Source organism: Cnephaeus nilssonii (assembly GCF_951640355.1).
Source record: "Cnephaeus nilssonii genome assembly, chromosome: 19".
Lineage (NCBI taxonomy): Eukaryota > Metazoa > Chordata > Mammalia > Chiroptera > Vespertilionidae > Cnephaeus > Cnephaeus nilssonii.
In genome coordinates this window covers 38,478,410-38,503,701 of record NC_137090.1, presented here as the reverse complement: position 1 = coordinate 38,503,701, position 25,292 = coordinate 38,478,410, and the positions used below count along the sequence as shown (strand labels likewise).

Here is a 25,292-nt window from a genome sequence, read left to right as displayed (position 1 = left end):
TGGTCGGCAAACTGCGGCTCGCGAGCCACATGCGGCTCTTTGGCCCCTTAAGTGTGGCTCTTCCACAAAATACCACGGCCTGGGAGAGTCTATTTTGAAGAAGTGGCATTAGAAGAAGTTTACGTTAAAAAAATTTGGCTCCCAAAAGAAATTTCAATCGTTGTACTGTTGATATTTGTCTCTGTTGACTAATGAGTTTGCTGACCACTGCCCTAAGTCAAACCCCATTGTTATCCCTATCCTGAATATGAACCTGCCTCTTACTATCCTCCTTTCTCCCAATCTTTGAAGAGATCCCTGCTTACCCAAAATTCCACTTGCTGTCTGCCCAACCCTAACTGGGCCTGCCCCTGGGGAAGCTCGGAAACCTGCCTCACAGCTATTCCCAAGCATGACCTCTCAGGGAGGAGCAATATCTAGACTGCTCACCTCAGGGATTATTTCCAACTTGTCTGAACCAGACACAGTATATCGGGAGCCCATGTAGAGTGGTGTCAGTGGGGGTGGCTTGCGTATTCGAAAAAACTGGAACTTCTTTTCTTCATCATTTATGTCCTAAGGGGCATACAGACACTGATTAAGAAAGGAGGGTTTCTGTGGTCTAATCTAGAGATTTCACCCTATGGAATCTGGTCTGAACAAGGTGAGGTGGTGTTTCCACATATTTATGTGGGTGAAGGGGTTATGCCACCCAGGAACTCTCCCACCCCAATCACTGCTACACAGAGATCCCCACACTTGGCCAGTGCTGTGTTCAGGGTGTGAATTGGGGCATGGCTAGAGAAGAAGTGAGAATGGAGGAGTTGGGTGCAGCTCTGGGCAGAGAGCCCTCCCATCCTTCTGACTCCTGGAAAGAAGCTGCGAAAGGTGTCTAGCAATGAGTAGTGAAGCAGTGAGCCCAGTTGGGGGAGGCCTTAGGGACAGGAGACCAGTCCATGTCCCATACTTAAACCCAGTTGACCCATCTAGGGGGCTCTCTGGGTGACGTCATGTCTTTGTCAGCCTACCCTGGCCTGACTTTCTGGCTATTGGAGTACCTTCTCAATGGTGCAGTCGCTGGGGATTAGGTAGAGGTGGAAGTTGACTTCCTCAGATTGGAGGCGATAGTAGAGCAACACGTTGGAGATGACAGGGATGCTCAGGAAGGAGTGGATCTTTCTCAGTAGAACGCCTATGGGGGAGAAGCTGGGGTTCTTCAGGACTATGTAATGTGGCTCCACACGGTCTGGCTTCTCCATGAGTATCCCATCCTCTTTAATGTGGGCCACTTGGAACCAGGATATGTCCACATGTTGCCCTGAAAAGAATAAATTTGAAAGGTGAGCATTTGGTGCCTCACTGAGTCATGTATGCCTGGGGCAGTGGAGTTCTTAGGCATAGACTCAGTGGCCTATCTGGGGAACCCACCAGGGAAGGAAAAATCCTGGGTCTGGGTCCTTTTGGGTTGTGAGCAATAGGTTTTGAGAGTGGGAGCATCACGAGAAGCCACTCAAGCCAAACCTTTACAATAGCCTAGCTTCTCCATATTTTTCCTCTTTGGAATTTGGCTGTGTTCCTGGCTTCTCAGCATTATTTGGTCAATGTCTTCTTTTCCTTTAATGCTTGTGTCTAATTGTTTCTGAAGTCTATGAGCTACTCAATAATATTCTTATACATTCATTTTCTGCCCAAATCAGCCAGAATGGGTTTCTTTGATTGCAGACAAAATCTCTGACCAGTGTACCAGGTGTGGGCATTGTCACCACAGTAGAGAGCTTGAGGGACGAAGGCTGGTAGTGGGAGATACAATGGCCTAAATATCAGGAGGCCTGGCTCCATCCCTGTATTGCCTGGCAATTGCTGCAATGCAGGCCATTTCTGGGCAGCACAGGGACATCCAGCAAGGCTCACAGGCCCTTGGTCTGCATGGGCACCAATCAGCACATGGCTCACTGATTTAATCCCAGGAGCGGCTGTGGAGACGACAGCTAAAGTTTTCTCATTTATTAATTCCTTTTTGTGTGTGTGTGAAAAATAATACCATAGTGGTGTACACCACCTGACAAAATGCAGAAATATTTACATCTGATCTTACCAAGCAGCACAGCTATTATTACCATCTTTCCCTTTTCCATGAGTCTTTCTCTGCAGCAACACCTTTTCATTTTGGCCACGTCGCTTTGCCTTTCCCAAGCTGGTTCAATTGCCCCAAGAGCCTGTGGACCTTTCTAATGACTGCAGTACTTGATCCCTCCTAGTGGATGTAGCATCCCTAGTTCACTGCTTCTTGTTTTAGTGTTGAGGTTCTTCCACCTCTTTGCCTTGATAGATAGTCCTGCAATGCACATGTTTCTGAGAGAACTTTTCTATGTCCCTTGAGCTATTGTAAGTCCTTGGAATTGTAAATCCCAAGGGATAAGAAAGTGTGTGAAAGGATGTGAGCAATTCTATGACTTGCCAGGTTTTGCCAAATTGCTTCTCCAAGAGGTGGTGCACTTTGCACTGCCTTGGTGACACCAATTGGATGATGTCACCTTGCCCTCCACAGAACTGGAATGTCTTCACATGTCAGATTGGGGAACTGAAGCTCCAGGAGGGAAGTGTTTTTTCGAAGGTCACGAGTCAGCTGCAGCCCTGGGCTGAGATTCCTGCTCTGAGACCATAATTCACGGCACTTAAACTCTGTGCCACACTAATTTTGACAGAATTCTGGATGGTGCTGTGTGTGTATCCAACTTGCCTTATAGCTAAGGTGACCAGCTGTCCTGGCTTGCCTAGGACTGAGAGGGTTAAGAACTGCATGTAGGACCTCACCAATGAGGGTAAGAAGCAGCTAGTGCCAAATTCCTAAATGAGGCCACTATTAGTTACTGAGGTCATTGTTTCCAGGACAACAAGAAGCTTCAGCCCAGACAGCAGGCGACAGGGAGACAGGGATTCCCGGGGTCTTGGTTTCCTGGCTGGGCTCAGCACAGGGAGCTACAGGGGGACTTTGTGCATTTTGCCTCTTGCTTTTTGTATAGAATCCCAAAGAAATAGGCCTGACTGGTTAAAGGGTGACGTCCAGAATTTGGCCTAGAGAACGCTGATGGATATGGGCTTGGGTAGACCTGGGGTGAGTACTGGTGTAGCTCTTTTCCTGCTGGTAATATACCTGGATTAGAATCTCAACTCTGGTCAAGTATCTTCACCTGTTTGAGCTTCAATTTCCTCATAGGTATATCAATCAAGATGATATGAGCATATACAGTGTGTAGCTGACTTGCATGATATTGGACACAGAATGCTCAGTAACTGTCTACAGTTGTAATTATTAACCATGTCCCAGGACCCCTCAAAGAAAAGTGGCACCACTTGGTGAATTCACTCCTATCCAGATGTGCTTTCAGTCTTAAAAGCTTAGGCTAGATTCCTGTATACTTGAACAGTTTCCTCTTCTTTGGGTAAATCCCATTTTCTAAGCCCACCAGAAGGAGGTACAAGACTGACCAAAGCATGGCTAGGGTGTCCTCATAACAGGGAGGGGCAACTCACCCACCCCTGAGATAGTAGTGTAATTTGGGAGCAGGAGCTAAGGCACATCTTGTCCTCTTGGGCCCTGATGGACAATTCTGACTCCAGGCCTTAGACACATGAGGTGTTTCCTCCTGGAATACCCTGGTGTAGAGCAGGGAGTAGCTTTGTAGCCCTGAGCATACCAAGCCAAAAACAGACCTGGGCAGAGCTGAATCTATTGACTCTATTGACCAAGCCCCTAATTCCCTGACAAAGCACTTGGAGATGCCCAGGGCCAAGGTCTCACTTTGAAGAATGGGCAAAATGTTTGTTGTGGTGACATTATTAATCACTCTATAGATGGTCCCAGGTGGGAAGAATTAACCAGTCCCAGCTTGTTGTGAGAGCCCTATGCACCTTCTCCTTAGCTTTTCACATATGAATGGGCCTCTGCAGAGCCTGACCTATTTCTCATCTCCCTCTGCACCCTTGGGACTGGCCTCTGTTGCTCCTGCACCCAAGCTCTCCTCCTGATGAGTAGCTTGAATTGTTTACTAAACCTTTGGTCTCAACAAATTAATCTCTTCTGGATCTGGTCAGTTCTTTGCTTTTTTAGCTTTCTCATTCTATTTATTTTTCTATTAGTTTGTAAATTCTTCTTACATATACATGCACACACATATATACATATAAATAGTATATATTTTAATGTCCATACTTAGAGCCTCAAGTAAATCAATGCTTCTACCTAGCAGTGATACTAAATATACTCAACTACTAGAATGGCATTTTAAATCAATATTTCAATTTATATAGTCACGCACTGCTGAACTATGGCAATATGCTCTGTGAAAAGCATCTTTTAACAATTTTGCCTTTGTGCAAACATCAGAGTGCACATACACAAATCTAGATGGTAGAAAACACTACACACCCAGGCTATACGGAATACCACCATTGTATATGTGGCCTGTCATTGACCAAACCATTGATATGTGGTACATGACTAAAAATGAAGCATTATAATTATACCCCCCTTTATTATATAAATAAGCTATACATATAAAAAAGTGCTTTCAACTGATATAAGCTATAACGTGAGCTGTTTATTAAACCATTCCATCATAATTCCATCAGTTCCTGTCTGAGTCATGGTTTGACATGGAGAATTGCATCAAGTTCTTCTAACTTTCTCACTAAATTGATAGACATTAGTTCTGTGGCAACCAGCATTGGCTGGGTGTGCATGTCATGGCCTGGATTGGAAAGCCTGTGCCTCAGCCCCTGCCACCAACACTGCTCCTGCTACCAAATAGGCTCAGACTTTGCTGCCTATCCCTGGGTGATGTGGAGAGATGCTGTCTCAGCCACCCCATCCATGCCTGCACATGCACAGGCCCCATTACTTGTCTCTGTGGCCAATACTAGGTTATGTTGTCGGGTCACTTGTAGTCTCAAAAAGTGGAAAATTTATCTTTCATAATCAGTATTGAAGTATTTCAGCATTTTAACCCAGATGGCAGTTCTAGTGCAGCCTTCACCCTCTTGTGAACTACACTAAGTCCTTCGGATTCTTTAACACTCAACTTGCTATTGTTGTTGGCACTTTGTTCTCTCTCTTTTTAAAATCCCCACACATCAGGCATTATTATTGTTGCTTTATCTAGTCATTGGTTTGTTAGATTTACCCAGATGTGTCTCAGTATCTTTGCTGATCATTTCATCTTGCACCCCATTCTTTCTATGTGTGATCATTTTGCTTGAAGTACATCCTTTAGACTTTCCTTCAGTAAAGATTTGTTAGTGGAAAGCTATCTTGATTTTAGTTTCTTTTAAAATGTCTATTTTAGAGGATTAAAAATGGCGGTAGAGTAAGTGGATGCTGCATGGACATGCTCCCAGGAACAAACTGGAATTACAACTAAAATACAGAAAAGCTTTCTGAATAATCAATGGAATACTCGCAGGAGAGAACCCTGATACCTGAGGACCGAAAGTGGAGACTGCATAGAGACTGGTAGAAGGGGCAGAAGTGCGAAAGGGCTGGCCAGGCACACACATACAGCAACTGAAGACCCGGAGAGATACCTCAGCTGTGGGGGGTTGCTACTGAGACCTCTAGGATCTAATCCCCAAGCTTTCCTCCACCCCCAGCAGAGAGCACCAAAACTGGAAGAGTACCCACATAACATCTGGCTGTGAAAAGCAGCAGGGTGCAATCTGCCAGGGAATGACAGCTAAAAATTCAGGCACCCTCTTAAAGGGCCAATGCACAAAATTCCCTGTGGAGCCACCCACCTTGTGCTCCAGCAGAGGGAGGGTGAAGTGGACTGGAGCTGTGAGAGCAGAAGCTAGGACTGGGGACTCAGGGGATTGAGCTCAGAAGGCAGACACCCCAAGTTTCTTGGACTGAGTCATTCCCTCATACAGCAGAGGTCATCTTTCCCCCACACACATTTGCCTTGCCTGAGGGGAAGACAGTTGACACATCCTTTTGGAAAACACCTTGCTCTGAGGCCACTTAAGACATTAAAAATAACAATTAGCCTCCAGACAGAAGCAACTGCCTCACCCTCTTGAAAAAACTCTCGTTACACCTGAGGACAATTGCCTGAGGGGCAATTCAAGTTGGAATTCTATTAGTCTGCCTCTGGAGGTTTTGAGTCCTTGCCTGATCTAATTAATCAGAAACAGCCTTTAACACAGTGGTTCTCAATGTGGGTCACGATCCCTTTGGGGGTCGAATGACCCTTTCACAGGGATCGCCTAAGACATCCTACATATCAGATACTTACATTATGATTCATAACAGTAGCAAAATTACAGTTATGAAGTAGCAACAATAATAATTTTATGGCTGGGGGTCATTGCAACATGAAGAACTGTATTAAATGGTTGTGGAATTAGCAAGGTTGAGAACCACTGTTTTAACACTATCCTGCACTAGAGATTGAGAGGTGTAGAGGATTTAGCTAATACATAGTCATAAACCCAAATAGACAGCCAAAATGAGGAAACAAAGAAACAACCCCCAAATGAAAGAACTAGAGAATTCTCCAGAAGAAGACTAGCTGAAGAAGATATAAGAAATTTATCTGAAATGGAGTTCAGAGTAATGATGAAAAAGATGCTCAACAGCATGAAAAAAGATATAGTAACTATGAAAAAGAAAAACAGTCTGAGATAAAGAATGACATAACACAAATAAAGAATACATTGGAAGGCATGCACAGCAGATTAGGGGAAGCTGAGGATCAAATCAGTGATTTAGAAGACAGAGTTGAAAATATCAATCAGAGAACAAAACACAAAAAAACACACAAAAAAAACAAAAAACAATTAAAAAACAAAAGAAGAGCTTAAGGGAGCTGTGGGACAACATTAAACGTAACAATATTAGAATAGCAGGTGTGCCAGAAGAGGCAGAAAGGGAGAAAGGCATAGAGAAGGTGTTTGAAGAAATAATGGTAGAAAACTTCCCTAACTGGTAAAGGAAAAAGTCACACAAGTTCAGGAGGCACAGAGAACCCCAAACAAGAAGAAACCAAACAGGCCCATGCCCAGAAACATCATAATTAAAATGCCAAAAATTAAAGACAAAGAGAGAATCTTAAATGCAGCAAGAGAAAAGAAAACTGTGACCTACAAAGGAGTTCCCATAAGGCTGACACCTGATTTCTCTTCAGAAACTCTACAGGCCAGAGGGAATGGCATGAAGTACTCAAGGTAATGGAAAGCAAGGATATGAGACCAAGATTACTATATCCAGCAAGGCTATCATTCAAAATAGATAGTCAAATAAAGAGCTTCCTAAACAAAAAAGGCTAAAGGAGCATATCACCACCAAGCCAGCATTACAAGAAATGCTAAAGGGACTACTATAATGAGGAGAAACATAGAGAGAAACCTAATTAAAATGGCTATAAATAAGTACTTCTCAATAATAACCCTAAATGTAAATGGATTAAATGCTCTAATCAAAAGGCATAGGGTACCTGAATGGATACAAAAACATGACTCAACTATATGCTGTCTAGAACAGAGCCACCTCAAAACAAAAGACACACAGAGGATGAGAGTAAAGAGATGGAAAAAATTTTCCATGCAAATGGGAAAGAAACAAAAACTGGAGTAACAATACTCATACCCAGCAAAATAGATTTTAAAATGAAGACCATCACAGCAGACAACAAAGGTCACTACATAATACTAAAGGGATCGATCCAACAAGAGGATATAACCCTGGTAAACATATGTATATGTACCAAATATGGGAGCACCTAAATATATAAAAAAACTTCTAGAGGACTTTAACAGAGAGATCAACAACAATACAGTCACAGTAGGTGACTTTAACACCCCTGTGACTTCACTGGATAGATCTTTCAGATAAAAACTTAACAATGAAACAGAGACTCTAAAGGACACACTGGATCAGATGGATTTATGTGACATTTATAGAACATTTTACCCCAAAGCTGCAGAATGTACAAATTTTCTCAAATGCACTTGAGTCATTCACAAAGATAGACCACATGTTAGGGCACAAAATAAGTCTCTACAAGTTCAAGAAAATTGAAATTATATCAAGCATCTTCTCAGATCACAGTGGAATGAAATTAGAAATCAACTACAGTAAAAAACACTCCAAAACATTCAAACACTTGGAGGCTAAATAGCACATTATTAAATAATGAATGGGTTACCAACGAGATCAAGAATGAAATAAAAAACATTCTGGAAACAAATGAAAATGAACACATAACAACCCTAAATCTCTGGGACACAGCAAAAGCAGTCCTGAAAGGGAAATTCATAGCACTAAAGGCATACCTAAAAACAAAACAAAACAAAAAAATCCCACACAAAACCTCCCCCCATCAAAAAGAAAAACCAGCAATAAACTATTTAACCCTACAACTTGAAGAACTAGAAAGAGGACAATAAGAAAAACCCAAAGTAGAAGGAAGGAAATAATAAAGATTAGAGCAGAAATAAGTAACATAGAGACTACAAAAACAATACAAAAATCAAAGGAACCAAGAGCTGGTTCTTTGAAAGGATAAACAAAATTGATAAACTTAGCCAGACTCATCAAGAAACAAAGAGATAGGACTCAAATAAAATCAGAAACAAAAGTGGAGAAGTAACCACTGACACCACAGAAATACTAAGGATTATAAGAAAATACTATGAACAACTATATGCCAAAAAGCTGGAAAATGTGGATAAAATAGACAAATTCCTAGAAAAATATAATCTCCCAAAAGTGAATCAGGAGGAATCAGAAAACCTGAATAGGCCAGTAACAACTGATGAAATAGAAGCAGTAATCAAAAATCTCGCACCAAACAAAAGCCCAGGATCAGACAGCTTCACAGGGGAGATTTACCAAACATTAAAAAAAGAACTAAAACATATACTCCTTAGTGCAGATAACCAATTCCAGCATGTCATAATTACAAGAGTTTCACCAAAAGGTTGGTGAAGCTTGGGGAGCTCAACAAGGTTGAGTCAAATGTAGTTTACCTGTTGGAAACCAGCTAAAGGGCACTTCACCCAAACCTGAATAGGATAATAGTTTGCTGCCAGACAGCTCAGGGCATATTATTGCCTCCTGTTGACCAAACACCTGAACAGCTGTAGGCTATTCCCCAAACTGACAATGATTCTGTAAACCCTTTGAAATCTTACCCTTTGACATGTATATTTCCACCTTGCCTTAGGACAAATTGTGTTTAATAAATACAATGGGGTCCTTAGACAAGACTTCAGTTCCTTTAGTTGATGATCCTCTGAACCACAATGCCTTTCAAAATTATCTTTCGGCCTTGGGCTCCTTATTAATCATCTACACGCAGCCCCTTTCTCCAGAATGCTGAACCCTTTGTAAGGCTCGCTCGGGAAAGAACCCTGGCATTTTGACGCCTGAACGAGGGCACCAACATTTATGACAACCCAACCTGGGGCTGTACTTCAACCCTGGAAACACTAATGGCAAGCTTCTGGAGAAAGAAGGATTCGCCTGAGCGGAAAACACCGGTATGGTGGTAAAGTTCACTGTGCGTAGAGCCCATGTCAGCTTCGGAACGCCGCGTATCTGTAAGTGCGTGAGTGATACTTTGTGTTTAAGTCAGATTATATGGGGAAAAATTTGGTTAAAAGGCAAAATTATAAAGAAATTGGAATATCAAATGGTACTTTTTAAAATCAGGCTGAAAAAAGAGTGCCGTGGTCATCTTTAATGTGGTTTCTTGTTCAAATTAAAATCTTAATTTGTATTTGGAATCTAAAATTTGTAATAAGTGATAGATCCTCCCTTCCCCCAGGTACTTAGGAATCAAGAACTTAGGGTATTTGGCAGGTGCTGATACCCTAAGCACCTAACCAGGCACCTTATATGGACTAATGTATAGTCCATATAAGGTGCCTGGTTAGGTGCTCAGGAATGTCCAGGCTGCAGGTGCAGGTTACGCCATACTCCATCCATCAGTTGGGGGAAGGGAGGATCTATCAATAAGAAGTGAAAACCCCACCAAAACCGGTTTGGTTCAGTGGATAGAGCGTTGGCCTGCGGACTGAAAGTTCCCAGGTTTGATTCCGGTCAAGGGCATGTACATTGGTTGCGGGCACATCCCCGGTAGGGGGTGTGTAGGAGGCAGCTGATCGATGTTTCTCTCTCATTGATGTTTCTAGCTCTCTATCCCTCTCCCTTCCTCTCTGTAAAAAAATCAATAAAATATATTTTAAAAAATTAAAAAAAGAAAAAGAAAAAAGAAGTGAAACCCTGCTGCCGAAACAACCACTGGTGTTGAGAAATTCAAAGGTGGCAGGAGAGGGCAGAGCTATTAGCTCTCCCGCAATGAGATTACTTAAAGTTTTGTTTAAAAATTACTGAAGAACATCTTATGATAACCAAATTTTGGCAAAGATAAGCTTAAGTGCTAGTAAATACTTTGGAAAGGGAAAAAGGAAAAATTTAAGATCTGTCTTTATCTATTAAGCATGAAAAGATACGTGGCCAGGTCTGGTACTGAAGACTTCTCCCAAAGAAAGCAAGATGTGGGGGAAGGGAGACACGTGGCAAGCCAATATGGAAGGCCACTCTCCCAGTATGCTAATTTAAAGTCTCCTTTCTTGCTATAAAAATTTAGAAATGTGTCTGGGATTTCTGTGCTCGTCGGGAAAGAAGCTAGCTTGAAACAAATGAGTGCAACTGTCCCATTTTTGGACATATTAGTTAGGTTTTAAGCTGAACTTGACTCTCTGCAAAAGCTACAGAAATGAAAAACCCAAGACTTTAGACACCAATACCTTAGACTATTTCAGAAAATCCAAGAGGAAGGAACACTTCCAAACTCTTTTTATGAAGCCTGCATTACCCTAATTCCAAAACTTGATAAAGACACTACAAAGAAAGAGAATTATAGGCCAATATCCCTGATGAATATAGATGCTAAAATCCTCAACAAAATTCTAGAAAATTGCATCCAGCAATAAAGTGAAAAGATCATACAACATGATTAAGTGGGATTTATTCCAGGGATGCAAGACTGGTACAATATTTGCAGATCAATAAACGTGATACATCATATAAACAAATTGAAAGACAAAAATCACATGATCATATCAATAGATGCAGAAAAAGCATTCAACAAAATCCAACACTCATTTTTTATAAAAACTCTCAGCAAAGTGTGACTAGAGGGAGCATATCTCAACATGATAAAGGCCATATATGACAAACCTACAGCCAACATCATACTCAATGGGCAAAAACTAAAACCATTTCCCCTAAGAACAGGAGTAAGACAGGGATGCCCACTCTCACCACTCCTGTTCGATATAGTACTGGAAGTGCTAGCCATAGTAATCGACAAGAAAAAGAAATAAAAGGCATCCAAGTTGGAAAAGAAGTAAAACTCATTATTTGCAGATCACATGATATTGTACATAGGAAACCCCAAAGACTCCATAAAAAAACTACTAGACTTAATAAATGAATTCAGCAATGTAGCAGAATACAAAATTAATACCCTGAAATCTTATGGCTATTTTTTAATACATTTAAAAAATTGATCTTAGAGAGAAAGAGCGAGGGAGAGACAGAAACATCAATAATGAGAGGGAATCATTGATTGGCTGCCTCCTGCACGCTCCCTATTGGAGATTGAACACAAAACCTGGGCATGTGCCCTTGACTGGAATGGAACCCAGGACCCTTCAGTCCACAGGCCAATGCTCTATCCACTGAGCAAAACCAGCTAGGGCTCTATGGCTTTTTTATATACCAATAATGAACTCACAGAAAGAGAAACTAAAAAAACCCAATCCCATTTACCATTGCAACAAAAAATTAAGATACCTAAGAATAAACTTAACTAAGGAGGTAAAAGACCTGTACTCAGAAAACTGCAGGACGTTGAAAAAAGAGATAGAGGAAGACATAAACAAATAGAAGAATATACCATGTTCATGGATTGGTAGAATCAACATCATGAAAATGTCCATACTACCAAAAGCCATCTATAAATTTAATGCAATCCCCATTAAGATACCAATGGAATATTTCACTGACTTAGAACAAACTCTCCAAAAATTCATATGGAATAAAAAAAAAAAGAGACCCTGAATAGTCACAGCAATGCTGGGAAAGAACAAAGTTGGAGGGATCAAAATACCAGATGTCAAGCTATATAACAAAGCCACTGTTCTCAAAAGAGCCTGGTACTGGCACAAGAACAGACATATAGACCACTGGAACCAAACAGAGAACCCAGAAATCAACCAAAGCCATTATGCTCAATTAATATTTGACAAAGGAAGCAAGAGCATACAATGGAGTCAAGACAGTCTCTTAAATAAATGGTGTTGGGAAAACTGGACAAAAAAAAAATGAAACTAGACCACCAACTTACACCATACACAAAAATAAACTCAAAATGAATAAAGGACTTAAACGTAATTTGGGAAACCATAAAAATCTTAGAAGAATCCATATACAACAAAATAGCAGACATATGTCTTAGCAATATCTTTACTGATACAGATCCCAGGGCAATGGAAACTAAGGAGAAAATAAACAAATGGGACTACATTAAAATAAAAAGCTTTGCACAGCAAACAAACAACCAAAAAAAACCAAAAACAACAAGAAAGCCCATTGCATGGGAGAACATATTTGCCAATGTTATCTCTGACAAAGGTTTAATCTCCAAAATTTATAGGGAACCCATAAACTTAACAACAAAAGGAAGATAAACAATCCAATAAAAAAATGAGCAAAGGACATAAATAGACACTTTTCAAAAGAGGACACACAGAAAGCCAAGAGACATATGAAAACATGCTCAAACTCACTAATCATCTAAGAGATGCAAATTGAAACGACAATGCAGTACCATCTCACACCTGTCAGAATGGCTACCATCAACAAATCAACAAACAAGTGCTGGCAAGGATGCAGAGAGAAAGGAACCCTCACGAACTGCTGGTGGGAATGCAGACTGGTGCAGCCACTGTGGAAAACAGTATGGAGCTTCTTAAAAAAATTGAAAATGGAACTCCCATTTGACCTGGTAACCCCACTTCTAGGAATATATCCCAAGAAATCAGAAACACCAATCATAAGGGATATATACACCCCTATATTCATAGCAGCACAATTTACAATTGCTAAGATTTGAAAACAGCCTAAGTGCCCATCAGTAGCTAAGTGGATTAAAAAGCAGTGGTACATCTACACAATGGAATACTACTCTGCTTTAAAAAAGAAAGTACTCTTACCATGTGCAAGAGCATGGATGAACCTGGAGAGCATTATGCTAAGTAAAATAAGACATTCTGAGAAAGATAAATATCACATGATCTCACTCATTTGTGGAATATAATGAACAACATAAACTGATGAACAAAATTAGAGCCAGAGGGGAAAAAATAAAAAAAAATTTTAGAACATAATAGAAGTAATCCTATTATTTGCAGATTTTTAATATTTCCTACAACTTTAGTGATATTATACTATGTTAGTATAGTTTTGGTAATATTGTTCTATTTAAAAATCTGTTTTTGAAATATTAATGCTTATTGCATGTAATCTATCTATAATAATAAAAGAATAATATGCTAATTAGACTGGACAGCTGAATGTCCTTCCAGACATCTTTCCGGATGTCCTTCTGGACAAAGCTGGGGCTGTGAGGCAGAGGCAGCTGCAATGGCAGCGACCGAGGCAGGGGCAGCCGCCGTAGCGTGGCTGTGAGGCAAGCCACTGTGGCTGTGAGGGCTGAGCCCCTTGCACGAATTTCGTGCATTGGGACTCTAGTATATATATAAAAGCCTAAGCAAATGTTTGACTGGTTGACTGTTTCACCAGTCAACCAGTTGTTATGACGTGCACTGACCTCCAGGGGGCAGAAGCTCAGCACAGGAGCTTCCCCCTGGTGGTCAATATGCTCCTGCAGTGAAAGCGCCAATCAGCTGATGGAGGGGCATCAGATGCAGGCTTAGGGCTGGCTGTCGCAGCCTGGAGACTGAAGTGGAGTGAGCCTACTGAGTGGCAGTGGTAGTCACTGTGGGGCTGGGATGAACAGGAGCAGCAGGCAGGAGCAGCAGGCAGCATTGGACGGCTGGTTTTGGGCTGATCCCCTAAGGCCATGCCGAGGGACTTCACCAGTGCACAAACCCTTGCACTGGGCCTCTAGTATTATTATATTTAAAATTGTTTTTCTTGAAATATTAAGTTTGTTGCATGTAAATGGCTAATTGTTGTGTATCTACAAATAGTAGAATTTTTTGGTATATTGTGAAAAAAACAATGAAAAAATAATAAAAGGTCTATTTTACCTACTTTTAAAACAATTATTTATCGGTTACAATTCTTGATTGACAATTATTTCCTCATTACTGTGAGGATATGATTCTATTGTCTTCTGCCTTTCATTGTTACTGTTGAAAATTAGTTGTCATCCTAATTGTGGCATCTTTCTGGATAATCTTTCTGGGTGCTGTTAAAACCAGCCCTTAGATGTCTGTATTCTGGTGATGCACTTTAATGGGTTGATTGATGATTTCTCTCTATCCCTCTCTCCTGCTTTGGATTTTTTTCCTTCGTAGAAGGAAATTCTTTCAGCAATTCTAGAAATTCCTTAGTAATTCTCTGAATATAGCATTCTCTCCATTCTCTCTATAATATTCTCCTGGAATTCTGATTAGATGTATGTTAGGCCTTTTCATAGTATCTTCCATGTCACTTATTCTTTTCTCATGCTTTATTAAATTTTCTGTCAATATAGCTTTGTTTCAAACTTGATTCATCATTTTAATGGTTTATTGGTTATTGCTCATATTTTAAAAATGATTTCTTTAAGCATAAAAAACATACTTATTTTTTTCTGATAATTTAAATGTCTGACTTCTTTATAGGCCTGATATAACCTGAGGTTTCTGTTGGTTCTCACTTATGATGCCTGTTCCCTGTTTCTAAGGTTTTGCCTATTAGGTTATATTTTCAGAATTTTATCTGTGGGAAGTCTTTGGAGATGGGAGATGTTGGGATAATTACATTACCCTTTATGACTAAGTCTCCTTCTGAGATGCCCTACTTTTGTGGCTTGAGTTCTCATATGGAGTCTGATGACACCGTTTCTTCTCTCTACCTCTAACGGTAGCAATGGCTTCCCATTTGTTACTGTTCTCCAGGTACCTCAACCTTTCTCATTTGTTCACTTAGCCTTACTTGCAAATAGACTAGTCTTTGAAAAGTCTTCTAAAAAAATCTCAACTGAATATATCATATGTTTCTTGCTGAGACCCTGAGTAATATAATCTATGTGAAGATAACTTAATAAGTGATAGCTATTATTGTTATTGAGGAGACCACTTTCTATTGAGGGGAATCTTCAAGTAGTTCAGGCAAAAATGATTATGATGCTTGGGGACAAAAATGTTTCAAAAAAGATGCCCAGAGCATTGTGGAATGAGAAAGAAAGCTCTGTCCACTTCTTTAATGCCCCACCCCCTTAGTCAGTCTAAGGAAGCCCCAAGTCCTTCCCTCAGGATATTGCCATTGGAAGCCATTTTGAGCCCATTCTCACCACCATCACCTTCCCCACACCTCCCTCTCACTCACCTTGGAGGGCTACAAAGTGAGGGAGGTACACAGCTGCCACAGCTCCTGGTTCAGCTTTGATGTCAAAAAGAGGCCCTGCAACCATCCAGCTGTGCTGTGGGACAATCTGGTCCAGGAACTGGTCCCAAGCACAGAATTCAATCTCAATGGTCACTGGCCCTCTCACCACAAAGTAGAGACCGGTGTTGGGCCAGTGGTAGGAACCAGCCACAGGGAAGTGAACTCTGGGGATAACAGAGAGAGGTAGACATTGAATTAATCACTCCACACAAGTTCACTGACTACCCCAAACTATGCAGTGCACTGTGTATCTAGAATGGCTGCAAGCTCAGATGTCACAGCCAGAGGAATTTGGGTTTCATTCTTGGCCCTCTCCTTTCTACTGTGGATCCCTGAGCAAGTCATTGAATTCCCTAAGCACAGTTTTCTTATTTTGAAGTAAAAGTAATAACAATTTTTATTTTTAAGTAAAAGTAATAACAATCCTAATCACAGTTTTCTTATTTTTAAGTAAAAGTAATAATATCTCTTAGAACTGTGAGTAATAAGTGATCTAATGTATGTGAAGACTTAATACTTCCATGGGTGTGGTTAGCTGTTTCTATAATGTGATAATGATGAGAATAATAATGATAGTAATAATAATATTAATATTAATGAAACAGGCAAGTGTTATTGTTTTTAAAGGGCCTCATTTTCAATAATTAATAACAATCTATATGGTGATATTAATGATAATCACTTGAACTTAAAATAAAACTCACAGAGACTTTCCCCAGGTTCCCTGTTGGCATAGAGTGGGTTTCTAGGATGTCAGGTTCTGTGTGTAAGTTGTGAGTAATATTATAGCCCAGCTGAGATCATGTCTGTGACAATGAATGGGAATGTGTTATGTAAGAGATCAGAACTAAGATTATAGACATTTATTACTGAGGACTGGGAACCCTTGGAAGGCATGGCTCCATATTCATCTCATGGCTCCTTGTTACTGGTATGGTACTTTGCACATAGCGGATGCTAATAAAGCAGGAATGTGTAGATGAAAAGAGATTTAAGATACATAAAAAAACAAATAAAATGAATGGACTTGGTTTGGATCCTGATTAGAATAAACTTACTGCAAGGACATATTTTGGACAATTGAGTATATTAAATACAGATGGGGTATTAGATGATATGAAAATGACTTATTGTAAATGTTGTTAGATATGACAATGGCATTGTGGTTATGACAATGGTATTGTGATTATTTTGTATTCTTCAAAATTCATCACAAAACATATACGGATAAAATCACCCAATATCTTGTATTTTAAATTGTATAACAACAAAAGAAGGGGAAAGTGAATAGTTGAAACAAATTTGGGAACATGGTTGTTAAAGCTGGGTAATGAGTAAATGATAGTCCCTTGAACATTTTTCTTTGTTGTTTACAACTTTTCATAATAAAACTTGTGTTTCCATAATAAAAGTACTAATACAGTCCTGTCTCTCTGCCTGGGGGCTCAACAATGAGAAGGGACCCATTGGATCATGAGTGGGATGCTGAGTGTCTGTTGGGATCCAGTGTGGGGATGGTGGGGGTGGGGAGGCCAGCCTGCCATACCAGAGTCCTGTCACTCACCGGTACAGACTCCTGTGTTTGTCAACCATCTTTGTAGGCACAGGCCCTGTGGGGCCCCAGAAGTCATCATCCATCCTTAGAGGCTCCACGGGTTGGTTCCCAAGAGGTTCACGAGATGACAGACAGTAGCGTTTCTGTAATACATGAGGGTAGCTCTCCTCTGGAACAGACAGGGAAGTGGTCAGCTTTAGGGTCTCCTGTCTGGCCTCTCCTACACCTTAAGCTAGAACATGGAGGGGTCCTTCTCAAAGCTGGTCTGCCTGGCCTTTGGAAGGTGTGTGTTAGTAGCCTCTGTCCATGCTCCTGGGGCTGCCTACCTGCTATCTGAGGAGGCCCAACCCTGTTGTCCCCCGATGCCACCCCTGCCCACTGGTACAGAAGGCATTTCTATTCCCGCATCCACCAGAAAGGTAGAAGAACATGGCTCTGAAGGTGGATGGGTAATGATGGAAAGGGATTCCCAGGCCTCAGAGGCAAGCGTGGATCAGAGCCTGAGACATGCCAGACATGAGCTGGAGAGGAGCAGCCTCAGTCCCTGAGCCTGGGAGGGAGGAAACCAGAGATCTTGCCAGGTTCTAGGTGTGGAAGATCTTGCATGGAGCAAGGCCTCTCTAGTTGTGAATTTTGCCATGGCTCACCTCAGAGGCAGGAGCATGGAGGGGAGGGCCTTCCATATCCTCCTCACCCCTGTCCTAATTAACGATGCTCCAGCCTGGCCCCTTCAAAGTACCTGATTCTGATGTCTGCCACTGGGGTGGAGATGTGTCATCACTCGTCTGTCCTCCACCTGGGACAATCTTAGTGACCGTTTCACGTGGCTTCCTAGACACAGAGTTGGTAATTCTCCCTGAGATCTTGGAGGAAGTTGGGACTGTCTACGTGACATCCCCACTTCATTTCAACCCATCTGAATTTGAACTCATGGCCTTCATCTGACATTCTGTCATAGACGCTGTCTTCGTGATGGCCCCCATCCACCCCTCCATCCATGCAGGAACTGGGATGTAGTCCTGACTCCTTCTGGCTCCCTCTGAGAGTTGATTGGCCACCGTGTCACTGGCTCTAGTGTAGCTCTGCTTTCTAGTCCCTTCTCTCCATCTCCACAGCCTCCACCTCCAGCAAAGGCCCTGGCATCTGTGGCTCAAACCACGGCATCCTCCCCCTAAAGGTGCCCTCTTCTTCTCTTGTCCCTCTCCAGGCCATTTCTACACAGCAGCTGATCTTCAATTTGAACTTGACTCATCACTTAGCTACTGAAGCCCTGAAATCTTTGTTGCTTTTGAGGTAGAAGTGGAAGTTATTAACATGGCCCAGAGGCCTCTTTGTCCTCCCAACTTCCTGCCATCCCTCAGCTCCAATCCTACCTCTGCCACTCTCCCTGCTCACTCACTTCTAATCCAATGCTGCTCAAAGGCCTTGTCAAAACACAGATTCTGATTCAGCACGTCTGGAGTGAGGCTTGAGATTTGCATTTTTAATGAGATTTCAGGTGATGCTGATGCTGACACTGCTGGTCCATGGTCCACACTTTGAGTAGCAGTGTTTCTGGTACCTGGCCTCCTCCAATTCCTCAAAGGAGCTAAGATCAGAGCCCTTACCTCTGCCAGGAATCTACACACTCTTGACCCAGCTAAGCCCTCCCACCTTTCATAACTCAGCTCAGGTCCTTTGAATGGACTCAAATAGGCCATCAGAGCATTCACACTGACTCAGGCCCAATGATACATGCTGTGAGTCACCTGGGCCTGTGTCCCTGCTGAGTTAATTCTTAGGTGTTGGGCCCATGTCCATGGTCCTGTGCCTAACACACTGTGGGTCTGAGGGGAATGCTAGTTTCCTGAGGAATGGCTCCTCCTAAGCCTAGGAGGTGTTTCCTGCCATGTCAGGTGAGGCAGAGCAGTCAGAACCAGGGCATAGGTGCACTTTGCAGTCACAAGTCAAAATTTACCAAATGCCCCACAGGAAGATGCATTCTCCTGTTCCCAAGGCTTCCCCTCAGCTGGGCTGTGTACATGGGTGTTTATATGTGTGGAGGGTGAGTGAGGGTGGTCTTCCCCCACAAAGCTCTCTCTCCTTGTCTTTGTCTCCTTCTCGTGATCATTGCTTTCCCTGTTCCAAATATCACCCATTCACTTTTTTTCACTTATTCATCTCTTTATCATCTATCGAAAGGCTTTAAACAGAGGAGCGACATCATTTTGTTTGCACCAACCAACCAACAAACAATCTCCCTCTGGCTACTTTTTTTTTTTTTTGCCTTCTTCCTGTTCTGTCTGTCTCTGTCTCCAACCTCACCTCACCGCACTTCTGGCCCATGTCTCTGGACCAGCCTCTAGCAATCAGCCCTGGGCCTGGGTCAGCTTGAGCAAAGTCTGTCTCCCCCTTTACCGATTGCTGTTGGTCAGCTGACGTTTCTTACGCATTAGGGTGTCCTGCATATTTTCCACCTCCTCAATCCACGGAGGCGTGATAAGCCTGCAAACACAAAGGGAGCCTCATTACCTGGGACCCCGACACGATCACAAGGTTCTATCAGAACTACTGTTGGTTTGGTTCCCTGAAATCGGGTTCTGAGATGGAGAATATAGTTAGGAAGCTTATTCAGAAATGTTCTTGGGTCAATACCAGGGCAAAGAAAGGGAGGAAGCAGGAATGGGCTGAGGGACAAGTTGGGCTGTGATACAATCACAAGGGACACAGCTGACTCTGTGGGACTTCTGATGTTAGAATAACCCCCCAGGCTGTTCCATACTGGGAGGAGGTGCTTTATACCACTACACCAGTTAGTCACTGGATGCCAGATATTCCAGGGAGGGGAGGTGACCTTGTGTGAGTTTTCAGAGGCCATCTCTAGAGCCAGCAGCACTACCAGGAACTGGGGTTAAATCTTTCCTGAAAGGGACCTGGGCAGCACTTCACAGCATCCACCAGAGAACAGCCAGGCCCCATGGACTCAAATTGAGTACATAGGAATAGGGTCTGGGATTTCCTTCCTAGAGGCTGGGAGGTGTCCTGGAAAGAAAGAGCCACTCTCACAGGCTCTGTGTTCTGGGGTTTCTGTTGGATTTGTTCCAGGGGTAGGAGCCACCCATGGGGAAGTGAACTCTGGGGATTACAGAGAGAAGTAGACATTGAGTTAATTACTCTACACAAGCCCACTGAGTATGTACTGAATATCCAACTCCACACCATGCACTGCATAGCTAGTAGAGTGTCTGAAGCTCAAACATATCACAGAGGGATGTGGGATTGTGTTGTAGACCCTCTGCTCTCTACTGTGGATCCCCGAGCAAGTCACTGAAACTCCCTAATCTCAGTTTTCTTATTTTTTAAAAAAAGTACTAAAATTTACTCATTCATAAAAACTGTAATTTAATCTGACAGTAAAACACAGGAAGCAATATTAGAGTTGGTTTAGTATATTATATATTTTAGCTTTGAAAGCCATAGGAATCAGTAATCTCAGTTTTTTTCCTATAAAAGACCCTTTTCCAAAGCATGATGCACAAACAATTTTAATTAGAATACAATGATTGATATTTCATAATTTTTAAATATAAAATGAAGTCAATGACTCAAAATAGTTATCTGCTGTAATGAGTTTGAGGGGAAATTTCATCATCTATATCATTACAGACATAAAGTATAATGGTTCAATGTTTAGTGCCTGACAGGAGAAATCATGGTAGAAAGGTCAATATGAAATCATTTGATTATAATAGCAATATCTAACTTCTGAAATGCATCCATGCTCTTTTGTATAATCATATTAGAGTCAAATATGTTTATTTTCACATCTGTTGTAAATGCTATTGCAAAGGAGAAATACTATTGTCTTATTTTCTGAGAGATATACACAGAGCAATTTTGTTCTCTCCAGGGAACGTGTGCAAAGCAATATAAGAACTAAATTCTTCACATAATATATAAAACAGGAGAAGCCGCTTGAGATTTATTTTTTGAAGTCTAGAATTCTGGCACTTTCCAAGTAGACAGCAGTTCTTCATTCCTGTAATCTGGCTCAGAGCTGCTGCTCAATGAGGGCCTAAAGCACCAGACAGGATTTCTGTTTAGGCTTCTTCTTTTCCACTGGTGTCTTTCTATTGATCTGTCTGACCAGGTCATAAAATATCTCATTAACGTTGATCTTTGACTTTGCAGAACGTTCTAAAAAGGCACAGTTACACCACTGTCTTGCTAAATTCTGACCCTTTCCTTTGCCAACTACTCGCTCATCTTCCAGGTCACATTTATTGCCAACCAAAATCATTGGAACATCTTCATGTGTCCTTAACCTATAAAATCTGTTCCCTCAGGTCCTGGAAGTCATTAAATGTGGACTGAGTTGTAATCCTATATAATAAAAGGCTAATATGCAAATAGACCATATGGCTGAACTACTGAACAAATGGTTGCTATGATGTGCACTGACCACTGGTGGGCGTGCGTGGAACATCGCAGGCTTACGCTGCAGTGGGATGGTGGAGCAGGTGGGTGGTGGTGGTGGGGAGCCAGACCAAGGCGGGGCACTAGTTACAGTCATCGAGGTGGTTACTGAAAATTCTTTGCTCCTGTGCGCCATGGTCCTGCCCGGCGCTCGCACCTGCAGCCTGTGCCGAAGCCACCGCTCACATCCACTGCTGGTGCCCAGCACTGGTCCCGATTGCTCAGTGCCATCAGCGGGTGGGAGCAGCGGCTGCTGGCCCTGAATGCCCCTGAGGGTTTCTCCACCTCTCACTGCTCCTGAGTGGTGATTGGGACAGCAGCCACTGCTCGCACCCGCTGCTGGCGCTGGCCCCAATTGCTCCACACCACCAGCAGGTGCGAGCAGGGCTGATGCTGTCAGAGTGTGGGAATGGTGGGGGTGGGAGCGGGGCTGCAGGCAGACAGGGGACTGGGAGTCGTGGTGGGAGGGGCCATGTCTGGGTGCAGAGGATGGGCCGAGACCCGCCCTGTGACCACTGCAGCCTTGCAGCCCACAGTTTCTTTCAAGATGCACGAATTGGTGCACTGGGCCCCTAGTAGAATATATTAGTGCAAACCCTTGGCCATTCTTCATATACTAATCCCTCATCACTGTAAAATGCTCTGTTCCTGCTGTGTCCAGGATCTCGAGCATACATTGTTGGCAATCTACTTCAACTTGCTTTCTGTAGGAATCTTGTACCGTTGGGTCATACTTTTCAACAAAATTTCCCTGAACAAACTGAACTGTCAGAGCAGACGTCCCCACGCCTCCTGAACCAAGGACCACTAGCTTGTACTCACGCATGGTGTAGTCTGTTTAAATGCTGACAATCTCCTCCTCCTCCTGCTTCATCCCGTGGGCCTTTGCTCTGGTTCTGGTTCTGGCTCTGCGTTGTGTCAGTGGTGGCGTCTGTGGCCTCAAGAGCAGTGGAAATGGTGGCGGCTTCAGAAAGCCTCAGTTTTCTTATTGGTAAGTAAAAGTAATAATAGCACCATCTCATAGAGTTGTGAGTAATAAGTGACCTAATGTATGCTGATGGATTTATATATGACTGCAGGTGATTAACTGTTTCTAAAATGATGATGATGATGATGACGATGTGTAGGGAGCGGTTATAGGGTTAAGCCTTGAACTGACTGCTGGCAAAGTCGCAAACAAGTCCCAGCTTGGAGGGCACAGCCCTCTAAGCATAATTAAGCTTGATCTTGTGACTGCTCCCTAGATCTTTCCTGGGTAGCTAATGGGCTGTGGGAGGGGCATCAAGTGCTGCCAAAACAAGTGAAACTTACAAGAACATTGTAAATTATCTTGTTTACACCTGACTATAAATAAAGCATCAGCTTTGCAGTTTGGATCTGTTCTGTGGCCTCAGCCAGGCACAGAAGATCCACCTAGACCCAGCTTTTTCTCTTTGTCTGTCTTTTCTTCATCCTTCACCAGCCCTCCCTCAGGCTCGCCGAACCCTTGGCTGTGCTGGCGCGGCACAATGATGAATATAATAATAGTATTAAGAACAATAAAATAGAAAAGTTATTATTTTTAAAGATCCTAATTTTCAACAATTAACACAATCTGTATGGTGATATTAATGCAGAATGGGTATTAGATGATATGAAAATGACTTATTGTAAACATTGTTAGATATGATAGTGGCATTGTGGTTATGGGAAAAAAGTCTCTATTTATATTCTTCAAAATGAACCACAAAATATAAACGGGTAAGATCACCTGGTATCTTGTATTGAAAATACTATAACACCCTAGCTGATTTGGCTTGGTGGATAGAGCATCTGCCTTCGGACTGAAGGGTCCTGGGTTTGATTCCAGGCAAGGGCACCTGCCCTTGTTGTGGGCTCGATTTCCAGTAGGGGTCATGCAGGAGGCAGTCGATCAATGATGCTCATCATTGATTTTTCTCTCTCTCTCTCCCTCTCCCTTTCTCTCTGAAAGTAATAAAAACCCAAAATAAAACAAAACGAGAGCTTGATTGAGGTATACACGACATACAATAAAATGAATGTATCCTATCTAATAAAGAGGGAATATGCTAATTGACAACCTCACTTAATTTCAGCCCATCTGATTTTGAACTCATGGCCTTCATCTGACGTTTTCTCATAGATGCTATGTTTGTTATGGCCCGCATCCACCCCTCCATCCATGCAGGAACTGGGATGTAGTCCTGGCTCCTTCTGGCTCCCTCTGAGAGTTGATTGGCCACCTTGTCATTGGCTCTAGTATAGCTCTGCTTACTAGTCCCTTCTCTCCACCTCCACAGCCTCCGCCTCCAGTCAAGGCCCTGACATCTGTGGCTCAAACCACTGCATCCCCCAACCCCCAAAAGGTGCCCTCTTCTTCTCTTGTCCCTCTCCAGGCCATTTCTACACAGCAGCTGGTCTTCAATTTGTACTTGACTCATCACTTAGCTACTGAAGTCCTGCAATCTTTCTTAATTGCTTTTGAGGTAGAAGTGGAAGTTATTAACATGGCCCAAAGGCCTCTTTGTCCTCCCAACTTCCTGCCACCCCTCAGCTCCAATCTCACCTCTGCCACTCTCCCTGCTCACTCACTTCTAATCCAATGCTGCTCAAAGGCCTTGTCAAAACACAGATTCTGATTCAGCAGGTCTGAAGTGAGGCTTGAGATTTGCATTTTTAATGAGATTTCAGGTGATGCTGATGCTGACACTGCTGGTCCATGGTCCACACTTTGAGTAGCAGTGTTTCTGGTACCTGGCCTCCTCCCATTCCTCAAAGGAGATGAGATCAGAGCCCTTACCTCTGCCAGGAATCTACACACTCTTGACCCAGCTAAGCCCTCTCACCTTTCATAACTCAGCTCAGGTCCTTTGAACGGACTCAAATAGGCCATCAGAGCATTCACACTGACTCAGGCCCAATGATTCATGCTGTGAGTCACCTGGGCCTGTGTCCCTGCTGAGTTAATTCTTAGGTGTTGGGCCCATGTCCATGGTCCTGTGCCTAACACACTGTGGGTCTGAGGGGAATGCTAGTTTCCTGAGGAATGGCTCCTCCTAAGTCTAGGAGGTGTTTCCTGCCATGTCAGGTGAGGCAGAGCAGTCAGAACCAGGGCATAGGTGCACTTTGCAGTCACAAGTCAAAATTTACCAAATGCCCCACAGGAAGATGCATTCTCCTGTTCCTAAGGCTTCCCCTCAGCTGGGCTGTGTACATGGGTGTTTATATGTGTGGAGGGTGAGTGAGGGTGGTCTTCCCCCACAAAGCTCTCTCTCCTTGTCTTTGTCTCCTTCTCGTGGTCATTGCTTTCCCTGTTCTAAATATCACCCATTCACTTTTTTTCACTTATTCATCTCTTTATCATCTATCGAAAGGCTTTAAACAGAGGAGCGACATCATTTTGTTTGCACCAACCAACCAACAAACAATCTCCCTCTGGCTACTTTTTTTTTTTTGCCTTCTTCCTGTTCTGTCTGTCTCTGTCTCCAACCTCACCTCACCGCACTTCTGGCCCATGTCTCTGGACCAGCCTCTAGCAATCAGCTCTGGGCCTGGGTCAGCTTGAGCAAAGTCTGTCTCCCCCTTTACCGATTGCTGTTGGTCAGCTGACGTTTCTTA

The 25,292-nt window shown here is 42.7% G+C and overlaps 1 protein-coding gene and 1 pseudogene across 2 annotated transcripts in view; both read right to left on the bottom strand.

Moving 5' to 3' along the window:
- The window catches only part of LOC307115621 (NACHT, LRR and PYD domains-containing protein 1-like), a 31,143-nt gene extending 8,546 nt beyond the window's left edge, over positions 1–22,597 (bottom strand). Inside the window, exons 1-7 of the mRNA XM_079798915.1 lie at positions 22,497–22,597; positions 19,617–19,703; positions 17,959–18,050; positions 17,229–17,388; positions 15,605–15,828; positions 1,038–1,297; positions 430–555 (exon numbers count right to left, since the gene is read on the bottom strand). Coding sequence (XP_079655041.1) covers positions 430–555; positions 1,038–1,297; positions 15,605–15,828; positions 17,229–17,388; positions 17,959–18,050; positions 19,617–19,666 — 912 coding nt within the window. The 5' untranslated portion in view covers positions 19,667–19,703; positions 22,497–22,597. The remainder of the gene's footprint in view (positions 1–429; positions 556–1,037; positions 1,298–15,604; positions 15,829–17,228; positions 17,389–17,958; positions 18,051–19,616; positions 19,704–22,496) is intronic.
- Positions 21,183–22,515, bottom strand: LOC307115623 (ras-related protein Rap-1A-like; annotated as a pseudogene). The gene is made up of 2 exons: positions 22,240–22,515; positions 21,183–21,568 (listed from the first exon to the last, which is right to left on the bottom strand). The product of its transcript is annotated as a ras-related protein Rap-1A-like (transcript).
- Positions 22,598–25,292: the final 2,695 nt, after the last annotated feature.